Source organism: Xiphophorus couchianus, chromosome 17, assembly GCF_001444195.1.
Source record: "Xiphophorus couchianus chromosome 17, X_couchianus-1.0, whole genome shotgun sequence".
NCBI lineage: Eukaryota > Metazoa > Chordata > Actinopteri > Cyprinodontiformes > Poeciliidae > Xiphophorus > Xiphophorus couchianus.
The window spans coordinates 17,466,528-17,478,877 of record NC_040244.1 but is presented as its reverse complement, the minus strand read 5'-3'; the positions used below and the strand labels follow the sequence as shown (position 1 = coordinate 17,478,877).

Below are 12,350 nucleotides of genomic sequence, written 5' to 3'. Positions count from 1 at the left end.
CAGACTTTAAACTCAGAATTATAAAATTATAAGGAAAAAACAATTCTTTTTCCATTGGCTCCAACACTCTTCCGTAAAACTGTAAGCTTAACTCCTGAAATAAATCAGGTTTCTTTGAACGTAAAGTGAACTACGATGCAATAAGCGCAAAAATCACTTCGTTGTTACAGTTATGACCCTTATTGTCTGCATATGGTTTTGTGTTTTGGAGCTTATAGAAGACGCCTAAAATATCTTTTAACTCCTGGTTGTTATTTTTTATTCTTAATATTATTACCAATATTTGTTCTGGAATCCGAAAGTCGTACTGAAATGAAACGCACCACTATGGTTTCTGTCAGCATACGTCAGATGACGGTTTGCTCTATTAGAAGCGGATCCAGACTCTCGCCGTCCTTTTACTCTTGGCTTTAGTCGTACAGGTCACGTGTCTCGGAACGTTTCAAGAACCTTTAACATATCAGAAGACGCTGAGTTTAGCAGCTCTTCACTTAACTCGCCAGCAGCAGCGAGGACCAAATTGTTTCTGGTTGAAATTCAGTTAGTCATGAGTCCTGTCTTTCAACTCACAACAAGCTGTGATACTGAGCAGGTTTGGGTTTGCAATCTGAATGTGTTCTTTGTCAAGAGACGAATTGGATAGAATTTTTCTGTTGGATTAATGCTTATAGTTTCTAACTGAATTGAACGGAACATGGGGTAAGGTTAAAGAATGTCTCTGAGGCAGACCGCTATTTAAGTGCTACCGGAATTTTACAGCTTTTTATGACGGAAAATAAGCTGAAGATTTGGTAACATATAGTGGCTTTACTCACCCGTTAAAATGCCTGATTTTTATGATTTCAAAATCACACCATAGTATTTGTTGACTTATTTTCAACAAATACCATCCTGTATAGTTCAAGAAAACACATTTATAGGAGGAAAAACTACATATAAAATAATAGAAATTGCCATAACCTTGTTGAATTAGGTTGCATGGTGGTGCAGCACTGTTGCCTCGCAGCAATAAGGTCATGGGATTGAATCCTAGGTGTCCGGGTCTTTCTGCATATTCTCCCTGTGGGTTCTCTCCAGGTACTCCAGCTGTCTCCCACAGTCCAAAAATTGGTCTCTCTAAATTGTCTTTCAGTGTGCGTGTGTGTGTGTGTATTGCACATGTATACACACCCTTAAAATAATACTTTATGATTCCGTTTCAGCATTCATTCTACCTAACTTCACATCAGCCAGCAGAAAGTAAGCATGATGAACCTGATGGAGCTTTGCTCTCCTTGAAGGATCCCTAACATTTGCTGGTCTGCATTCTTTAGGCAACAACAAGGAGAAATGTCACAAAGGATCAAAATTATCTCACAGTACAAGTGTATCAGTCAGAAGAAGGCTACAAAAAATGCCCCAGAACTACACCGGGACACAAAGATAACAGTCAATAATAACAGAAGAAACTGATGGAAAATGAGTGCACTAGACAGCTGCTGGAAATGACTGGTTTTATTCATGTGGAAACTTCCTGCCAGAGTCTCCATCCTTCTGGACCAACACATAGGACTGGAAGACAGAATTTGTTGTTGTAAAGAAACTAGAAGGAATACATTTTGTGTCAATGGAACCAAACTTGTTGTTTCAGTACATACTTCAGCAGTACCTTTGATACAAAACAATAAAAGAACACTGAGGTTTTTAATAATATATAGAAAAGCTTCAAATACCACTTTATTTTGACCACACAGTACATTAAAATCCTAAGACAATATTTTTGTGTCACAGACTTTTCAGGGATACATTCAAATAATAATAATAAAAAAACTTCCAGAGAGAAAGGTTTGATGTGGCCTAACCAAAGTCCAGAACCAAATCTAACACATATGTTGTGGGTCGCCTGAAGAGGTCTGTGGATCAGAGATGTTTTACAATCTGAAATCTACGAGGAGAAAAGCTGGCCTCATCAGGAGTGTGCAGACTTACAGGTGATCCGACTTTAGCTGTGTCCTTATCCGTTTCGTAAGAAGCCGTGCGCGCGCACGTCCTGACTCCTCCTCGACAGTGGTCCTGATGCTAGTTCTCGGGGACGCGCGTTACGTCACCACTCGCTGCGTGGGTCACCTCGCTGCCCGCATCCAGCGACAGGCTCTGCATCCTGTAAGGCCCGTCCTGCCACCACCATCATCATTATCATTATCATCCTCATCTTCAACACAGCGGCTCATCCTCCCTTTTTCTAACTGAAACAGTTCGCGTGGGCGAGCGCGTGCTGTCCACCTTGCGCTGGCGGAGAGTTGCAAGAATGGCCGAGAGCGAGGCAGACACGCCGAGCACACCGATCGAGTTTGAGAGTAAATACTTCGAGTTTGATGGAGTGCGGCTGCCGCCCTTCTGCAGAGGGAAGATGGAGGACATCTCCAACTTCTCCCTGAGAAGTAGCGACATATGGATTGTTACCTACCCGAAATCAGGTAAACAAACCTCCTGCACGGTGGTTGTTGCTGCTTTAACTTATTGTTGGGCTGGCTCTGCAACTTCATTTATGTAATGTTGTCAAAGCTTAAAAATAACAGTGCACATAAATGGTTGTAATGTCGTTTTGTCAAAACTATGATTTGCAATGCAAGTTGTAAATCTGCTCTTATCTGTTTTTATCCACATGTGCAGCCGAAATGGGTTTTAGAGTCCACTCACAGCATTTTACAGTCTGCAGGTTGTTTCATAATCACCTGCCAGCAAGTGAGTGAGTCACATCACATAAACGGATTAAACTCTGGTTGCAATGCATTACAGCCCACATCGTCTCCTGTGGTCTGTGTCATCCAGTTCAGCCACAGACACAGCTGAGCTGGTCGGTGTTTACATGTCAAGCTGTGCAGGGTGTGGGCTGCAGAGCAGACAGCCACAGAGGAACGGTAGGTGTGTGGTGAACAGAACAAGAGAGGTGAATGATTTCCTTGATAAACTGACTGGTCAGAGCACAGGGTGTCAGAGATTCTTAGAAACACTGGGACAATTTAAGGAAAAATCAGCTGGAGTCTCACCAAATACTAAAAATATGTCATCATTCTGTCCTCTGTAGGATAATGATCCAAAACATAAAGCCTAACCAAGCCTGCCCTATGCATGGACTTACCGCTCATTACAGGCCAGCACCCTAACCCCAATTTATAAATATTTAACGTTTTCTGTCAATCATCTGATATTTTCATTTATGGCTGCTGAAATTAAATGTGACATGCGTGACTAACATGCATTGATGATTTTGGGGTGTGTACAGATTAAGGAAACTTAGAAAATGATGGGAAAGAAATTGGAAAGTGTCAGTCATTAAAGAAAAGTGGTTTGTGAGTAGGAGTTTAGTGATAAAAAGTCACTCCAAAACTTAAGCTGTCTGAATTCTTCAAATTGACTAATATAGAAGTTGTACTCTTCATCTCAGGCCAAAGCTCAGCCATCTGAGGAAGGACTGCACAAGAAAAACAAATAAATGAAGTAAACCCAAAGCAAAATAGATCTAAAAAGAGAAAAAACTATAGTAGAAAACATTTGACATAAAAGTTGTATATACTTAATATTTTCAGATTTTTTTTCAGTTGCTTAAAAGTTGTAAATTTATTCAAAAAGATTGTTATTGAACATTGTTTTTGAGAAATACATAGGAAAAGATTACTATGTGAGAGGGATTGTCATCCTGGGGCCCAGGGGTCCATCCAAATACTGAGGTGGCCCTGGGCCTAAACAACACAGAAATGGTTCAGCAGAAACAGAAGTCATCTCAGTTAAACTGAAAACTTCAGGAGGTCTGCTGGCTTTATTTACCCTGAGGGTTGACCAGGAAGATAAAACTGTCAGAATCAGGCACAAAAGTTTAAACTGAACTTAATTAGTCAAAGTTCTCCATGACAGTTTTCAGTTATAAAAACCTTTATAGAATAATATATACAGGTTTACTTCCTGCAGGCAACAGTACACTGGATGTTGACGCCTGAGGTCGACTAATAATCTCTCTATACTGTACAAGATTTTAACATAGAAATATTATACAGTAATCAGAAGTAGAAAACCAGCTCCTTATTCTACAGTTTGCTTCATCAAGAGGGTCTGGACTCTCGGCTATAAAGAAGCCATTGCTTCCTGGAGGCATGAACTCTAGGCGGGTGCTAAAGTTAAGTCAATATTTGGAAGTGTGAGCAACATGGACTGAATGCCTTTGTTTACCTCTATCACTAAAACTACAGTTAGACTATAATTCAAAACAGAGCAGAAAATCAACGTCATCATTCATAATTTCTCCTTCTGTTCCCTGATTGGCCCAGTCAAAATTCAACCAGAGAGAATCTGAGTCAATGGGAGAAAGCCCAGACTGTGCTAGTAGCCAGATTGTTTTCGAGCAGAGTTGCACAGGAATGCAATGGCCACGCTAAGTACTGTAATTACCAATTAGAAAATTTTTGCATGAAAGTTGACATTGACCCTGACTCAAACTTTGAATTAATGCTTAGACTGGTCTAATCCTGTATTTATGCCAGTCTATTGAATAAAGGACCAAAAATGAATAAATATATCCAGCGTTCTGTTATGAAACAGAGACAGAGAGTTCAAAGAAATAACATCCAAGCTGTTTTTCTCAGTCTCAGATGTTTGTGGCATTTATTTAGGTCTCCAGGGCAAAAGTAGAGGGCAGATCATTCTGAGAAGAGATTTCAAAAACATAAGTTTCATAAGTGTGACATGTGTGGGTTATAGTTCAAGACATTCCAATATGTGCTTGGACAGAACTTGTTGACCTCAGCAGCTTTTCTACAGTTTTCCATCCACTCTATTATAGTTATGTGATAACCTTGTTTATTTAACCAAGCTCCATGTTTCATGCTTTTGGGTCACTTTGTGCACCAGTTGTACTGTTAGTGAGCCTGTCTCACATCTTGTCCTGAGATAAGTAACAAACACATGACCGTGTTTGGGACTCTGCAGAGCTTTCTGATGCCAGCAACTAACTTGTGACTGTCTTAGCCATTAGTAATACCAATATTTTATAACCAGAAGAAGAGAGAGAGTACTGTTGGTTTACCCTATAAGAGCAGTTAGGAAGACACCAACTTCCTAACACCAACACACACCTTTGTTGTGTAATAACAGAATAAAGTGACTCACATGCAATATGCCGAGACGCTGTGCTATAAAAAAAAATATTTGTCCCATTTCTTGTTTTCATTGTTGTCTCACCCAAAGGCTTCAGATTATTAACCCAATTTTGATATTAGACAAATATTGATTTTTGGAAGTGCAGTTAATTTTTACCACCTCAGGCAGGTCTTCTTATCCAGACCTGTAGAATCAAGGAATCACTTAAATAGAACCGTTCTGACAACTGAAGTGGGCTGTGTCGAAAAGCAAGCCATCATGTCCTGATTTTAACTAACTCAAGATGCAGTTAGAAAGCTAACTGGCATGCATCAGTCTAAAAATGGTTACAAAGTAATTGCTAAGGCTTTGAGACTCCAGAGAAACACGGTAACAAAAGAAGCAGAACAAGATTTAAAGCTCTGTAGGCCTTCTGATGTTTATGGTTCAACAATGAAAAAGAGGCTGGGCACAAATAGCCTCCATGGGAGAACCACTGCTAACCAAAGCCTCTTCTTAATCTTTCTTTTTTAAAACAGAATCAACTAGAAAGACAATATTGTCTTTGCATTGGATCATAGTAAAGTTTACAGTGGACCCGTCTTTTTTTACCCATTCAGGGAATTTCTGTGCAACATGGCTCAAAATTATCAGTGGAAAATTTGCCCATTGACAGTTCCCTGAACATACAGGGAAATGGAAATGAAATTCTTTCAACAATCTAAATCCTTTTCTAATTATATTGTCACAAACTGACAATGTTCTTGAGATTCAGGCATATGTAGAAAGCCACCTGTCATAATCACAATAAAATAAACAAATCATTAAGATTTACTTACATAAGCAAAGATAAATACTTATGTTAGGAGTAATATGGAACCTTAAGTTGATTTGCTTTAGCATACTTACTACAGCAAAAGTCAGAACAAGTCTACTCGAGGACATTATGAGTTCTTCACATATTCTTTACAGAAGTGTTGAGCTTTCCAAAAGAAATAAAAAAATGAAGACGATATGGTCATTTGAATGTTGGCACTATCCAATCCATCTTTTTGAGAAAACAGCTTTCAAAGTTTTCCCCAAACTTGCTTTGCAACCGTGGGACGCCAGTGGAATCCACAACTATAGATGTGTGAAGAGCCATTCAGAGACCATATGCTGAGTATTTCCCCTGCCCAAAACAACAATGCCTGCTGGCTCACATTACTCTGGAAACCAGCTGAATTCAAACACAAAGTTTACTATTTTGAAACCTCAAAAACTGCTACATAAGGCATTGAGTTGTTTCGTTATATATAGGCCTGTCGCGATAAACGGTAAATCAATTAATCGTACGATAAATTAAAACTATGGACGTCATTTTAATTATCGGCATTATCGTCTCTTCCGGCCTTTTTCTCTTTCTGTTGATGACACCGAATGAAAAAAGGCTCAACTCCAGTGCTCTCCACTGATCCACCCTTCCTCATTTCCTTAGTGTAAAGCCCAGCGCACACGAGCTGTCGGCCGATTGTCGGCCCATTTTTAAAACCTGACAGACCACACCTTACCCGACAGAAATCCTAGGTATAACTGTTCGATCGGGTTCGATCCTGCCGTGTGGTGTCCAACAATGGGCACAAAATAATGGCTACAAGTCCAGTGAACTAATTTTAAAACCAGGCATTAATCAATGCTTTACTACAATCTACCTGCGATGCATGTGACTAGTGTCAGCGTAAAGTCCTGACTGAATGAAAAATCATTAGAACCTATTTACGTCACGTTAACGAAGAACAGCTGAAAAGTTACCGGGTTTATCAACTGCGGTAGCAATTTCGCTCCAACTCCTCCTCTTGTCTATATTCTTTGCATGTTGAATAAACATTAATGTTGTTTCCACATATCATCTCCAATGTCCGCTGGACTTCGGGTTGCGAGGTCAGCTGTTTGGGATTCCCCGACGTAATTTCCCCTCAGAAAACGCGGAGGAGAATCCTCGCTTTCTGATTGGCTGCCTGTCACATTCAACAGGCTGCGTTAAGCTCCCAGTCGGGGAAAATCCCTGATTTAGATCGGAGCGGCAATGACGATCTACCGTAACACACCACACAATCTTAGAAAGACCAACGTTCTAAGATTGTTGTAAGGGGAAAAATAGGAGCAAAAAATCATGTAGTGTGAACTATTGCATCAGGTAGTCGATGTGCCCATCTTCTCTATATAAATCTAATTATTACTGAAGGGCAACATAGTATACAGACTTCATAATCTGCACTCTTTTGGTTGAATGTAGTATTTATTTCCACTTTGGGTTTATGTTGTTTAGGTTTTTTTTTCAAGTGAGTTTTTTGTTAATGGAGACTGAGAACCCATTTTATTTTTGTTTTTGGTTGTTTTGTTTATTTTGTTTATCAGCTCAAGTGTTAAATGTTCTTTTGAAAATAAAGGGTATCTATCTTTGGCAGGAAATTGCATGCATTATTACATCATTTCCATTAAATCAGTGTAAAAAGGTCTTCGAACAATATTATCGTTTATCGCAATAATTTTTGAGACAATTAATCGTTGAGCAAAATTTGCTATCGTGACAGGCCTAGTTATATATTCAATTAGTATATTCTGCAGAAAAGTGAAACAACCCTCTCAGAAATGTATGTCTTTTTCTTCTTTTTCTCTGTTGTGCTCAGCTGATTTGTTCCCACTTTCTTATTTTGACCATAATTTTATTCACCCTGGAATTTTAAACTCTTGATATTCAGAGCTGCTTTGACCAGAGATTCCTGTTTGTAAGCTCAGACATCAGTAGTTACAAGACCTTTCAAAGCAACCTGTGAGAATTAGTCATGAGCAATAAATAATTACAGAAACAGTATCTGTAGGAATGAGGGAGAATTTATTTATTGGCTGATAGCAGACGCCTATCTTTATCCTGTTATCTTATGAACTGCTGGACTTAAGCAGTTCTTCCCACATTAAACTGACTGAGATCAAATTTCTTTTTATCATATCAGCTTTGCACATGAGGTCACAGTAGACTCATTTAACCTTTGGAATAAGGTGCAGCCTATACAACTCCATATACAGATCTCATTTATTCTTTAGCAGTGTTGCAAAAAACAAACAAAAAACCCCCCCAGGAATGTTCGAAGTTTAAGTGTCTGACTGCTTTTGGTTCATACTCTAGAGCAATGGTCCCCAACCCCCGGGCTGCGAACGGGTACCCGGCCGCGCAAGAAAGAATTAAATATTTCCGTTTAATGCAGGGGTCTAAAACTCGCGGCCCGCGGGCCAACTGCGGTCCTCGGGACGATAGTTTGTGGCCCCCGCCTTAATATGAAAGTTTAATGTTAGGTCGGCCTGCGAGTTTGATATAATTGGCACTTTTCAGTGTTGTGTGCGGAGCTGAACAAACTTACTAATCACGGTGGAGTATATTGCTCTCGGGGGCGGGACATCGGCCGGGCCTATTTGCATTTTCTATTTGTCATTATTTGCATGCGGTACATGCGCAATTTCCGCGGCAGCTCCCGCTTCACGTGCTTCAGCATCCGGTCTAGACCGGAAATTGCTGATCAGTGTAGTAATTAAGGTTAGGCGCTGTAACGCTTGAGTTGTGTTTAAGGGAGAAGAGGAGGCGACAGATTCGTCAGGACGGTCAAAAACTCACAACCACACTGGTACTGGGAATTCCACAGTGTTGTCCTTTAATAAATCTTCACCAACCTTACAAAGCCCGGTTGAACGGCTGCTATATTATCAGACATGAAAATTGAGCTGCGTCCAAACAACCCGTAACATTACTAAAAAGTTAGGGAGTATTAAGGAAGAATAATTTAAAATGAACTTTGGACAAAACGTTTGGCTCTCTCTTCCTTAATCTTCCGGGTCCTCAGCGGGCGGCGTGCAGCCACAAGGAAACAACAACACTGCGCGTTGACGTCACAGAATCACAGAGTTTAATCCCATACAAAGCAACGCATGAATCAATCAACAAAGCTGCAGAAGAACAGAGATATGCATTGTTTACCTTATACAAACAAAGACAGACAAGACAAAGACAGACAAAAAACAAAACAAAGACGCCTTTGGAGAGAGCCGATGCTAAAAAGCAAAAATAGTGGCAGCTCTCTGAATTTTTTACTCCTGACACGAAGTCTTATACTAAAGGTGTGTCTTGTCTTTTAAATATATTCACTTAAGGCGTTCCTCTAGTTGGCCAACTGGAAGCTACCTTGGACACTCAGAGAAACTTAGAAACTCCCCCTAATTTTACGGCAAAGATCAAAGACCATCTGCTCTCCGGCAAAAACAAAAGAGCCAACCGCTGCGGCCGACCCCCCGCGGCTCCACGGCCATCTCGGACACAGAGAAGCATGAGACAAGACTTCACACCATCCCAGATGTTGGTTTCTGATCAAGGCTTTTGATCTGCTGTGAACAGAACAGGCTTCTCTCCCCCAAGCTCCAGTGATTCTGCCCTGCAGGATATGCTAATTTTATGGCCTCCTTTGCTCTGGCCGCACAGCGGGAGGCCCCATTGAGAGATCTGCATTTGGCCCCTGTTTGTCTGCATGCTTGCTCATCTGGTTTAATTTTGAATGCTTAACACAAACCTGTTCAAAATAAAGAAATTTGTTCAAAATAAGAGTGTTGAATATACCTTTTACACATGCCGTAAGATTAACTGTATTAAGCACTAAAAATAATCATTTTTCCTCAACAGGAGCTAACATGTCTGTCCAGCATGTTTCTCCCACGCTCTCTTTGACATCATTAGCAATACTAGAAAATCTTAAAGAGACACTACACAATTATGGCTGTTACAGCGCCTGACTACGGCCAAATATGGTAATAGGCAATCAGAAAGGTTTGGCTGAGGAGACCGTGTGTGTGAATGCGGCCCAGCCTCACCCAGACTCTACCTCCAGCGGTCCCCGGGTAAATTGAGTTTGAGAGCCCTGGTTTAATGTATTATTTGAATCTGAAGGATCTTTTATTTTGAAAATCCTTTAACCGGATTCTCTAGGTTACGTCTTGCGCGCCAACATTGAGCCCACAAGCAGCAAAATGAGTAAGAAATAGAGCAGATGTATTTGGAAAGTTTCTTTGCAAAGGGGAAAAGGCCCAGAGAAGAGACAGAAGAATGGATTTATCCCACGCCATACATGATTCCCACATTCCAAGCCCTCTCTGCATGATATGGTGACCGGCTCGTTAATGAGGCAATGAAACCTTCAAACTGCTTTGCCACCTAGAGACCAAGCACCCTGTGCATAAGCAACACGGGTGTCATTGTCTCTCATCACTCCCAGATGGGACCGTCTCGTTGTAGAGAAACAAGCTCAGGGATCCTATTAGTCTTTATCGTGAGTTAAAATTTTCACAAAAGTAAAATGTTCGTTTTTGTGGGGCATCTGTATCTTATTTTGAAGGGATATGTAAACGTTACCATAGCGACCAGAGTCAGAGAGCGTTAGGGCAGTGATCGAGACGAGATGAGAGAAAAAAAAAAAAAGAGACGAGATGAGAGGAGTAGAGCTTGTGAGTTTTAGGTCTGGTTCACACAGCACGATTTAAGGATTGTCAGTAGATTTTCCAAATTTCTGTGACCATACACGACACGAACCAATAACAATACAACAGGTTCGACCGGTTCGTGAGTCCAACCACACGGCAGGAGCAACACATCACACACGAACCGATTCCACAAGAAAATTCAGTAACCCCCCCCCAACATACCATACGTGAATTTAGAATAATCAAACACGGATGACGATGCAGAAGCAGTAGTGATAGTTTATTGTAGTATACTGAGTTAGTTCCTCATTTATGTTTAGTTGGATTACCCCAGACCACTAGAGGGAGTAGTGGAAAGCCTGAAGGAGAGTTTCAGCAAGCAAGACTAGGGTAGAAGACGTGAGTGCCTGTAGTGCAGGGGTGTCAAACTCCAGTCCTCGAGGGCCGCAGTCCTGCAACTTTTAGATGAGCCTCTGCTGCACCACCTGAATAGAATAATTAGGTCATTAGCAAGACTGGGAGAACTGATCTACACAAGGAGGAAGTAATTAAGCCATTTCATTCCAGTGGTTTGTACTTGTGGCACATCTAAAAACTGTAGGTCTGCGGCCCACGAGGACTGGAGTTTGACACCCCTGCTGTAGTGTCTTAAGTTGTGTTCAAGATGGAATAAACAAGTTAAAGACAACTGCTAAGAGTGACTCTACTTCCTGGTCGTGAAGATATCACATATTGGCGACGAGGATACTGGCTAGAAACGGGAAGCACTTGATTCACAACGGAGGAAGGACCGGACGCACGTTGTCGGGCGGATACACACGAGGCAGAGAGATTACCAAAGGAGGTGATTAGCGATGAGCGCGACATTCGGCACTCTGTCAGCATTTGATGCTAACGAACAAACTTGGGAAGAATACTGTGAGATTCTTGATCAGTTTTTTGAAGCAAATGACATTGATGATAGTGATAAGCAGAGGGCTATACTTATTAGTGTGGTGGGATATATGTATCCCACCACACATATACGTATATGTAACCAGGTGAACAAATGGGTACATGTCTAAACTGTATTTTGTAAACCCCGTTTTACTTTGTTTCGCCAACTGGTTGCAATTCTTGTTTTTGCCAGCATGTGGTGCTGCTTTACAGAGAGGTCAAAAGATTTCAGGAAGTAGAAAAAACCTCTTGTGTATGTATTGTGGCATTCTGAGAAAAGCGGAAGAGAAAGACATTTTTGTGTGCCGATACCTGGTGAAAAGATGACTACATGGCCACCAAGCCGAGAATCCAAGTGTTTGGTAATGTCGAAGCTGAATTATCTTCTATGAACAAAGTTAAGGAGAGGATGTTAATGTTATGTTTTTCTTTGTTTGTCCTCTAGAAGTGCCACTGCCGTTTAATTCACTCTTTGTAATAGTTTAGCTTTGTATGTGAAGCTACGTTGCTACATGTGAGCCCGCCATTTTCAACGAAGCTGAGGCTTTATGTTGACAGAATACGGGTCATTTACATATGTTTCTTTGCAACCCAGAAAGAGAGAAAAGTGTTCTTTTTTCATAAAAAAACAAAACAATAAAGGACCCATTTTATTTGAAGCTCCGTGTGCTCCATTACTCCCGGCTTCATATAAGCTAATGAGAAACCTCGTGAGCCCGGACAAGCCCAGCTCTAAAACCTACAGTCAGTTGGTTACAAGGCTGAAAGAGCACTTTAATCCAAAACCAAGTGAGATTGTGCAA

The 12,350-nt window shown here is 40.8% G+C and overlaps 1 protein-coding gene across 2 annotated transcripts in view; it reads left to right on the top strand.

Annotated features, from left to right (window-relative positions):
• The first annotated feature begins 1,862 nt into the window (after positions 1-1,862).
• sult4a1 (sulfotransferase family 4A, member 1) overlaps positions 1,863-12,350 on the top strand; it is a 30,896-nt gene continuing 20,408 nt past the window's right edge. The window contains exons 1-2 of one of the 2 annotated variants that reach the window (XR_003598945.1): positions 1,863-2,142; positions 2,235-2,456. Coding sequence is in view for 1 of the 2 variants with exons in the window: in XM_028044236.1 (XP_027900037.1) it covers positions 2,288-2,456 (169 nt within the window). In the remaining variant the exon portion in view is untranslated. The remainder of the gene's footprint in view (positions 2,143-2,234; positions 2,457-12,350) is intronic. The other variant, XM_028044236.1, reaches the window with a different exon arrangement.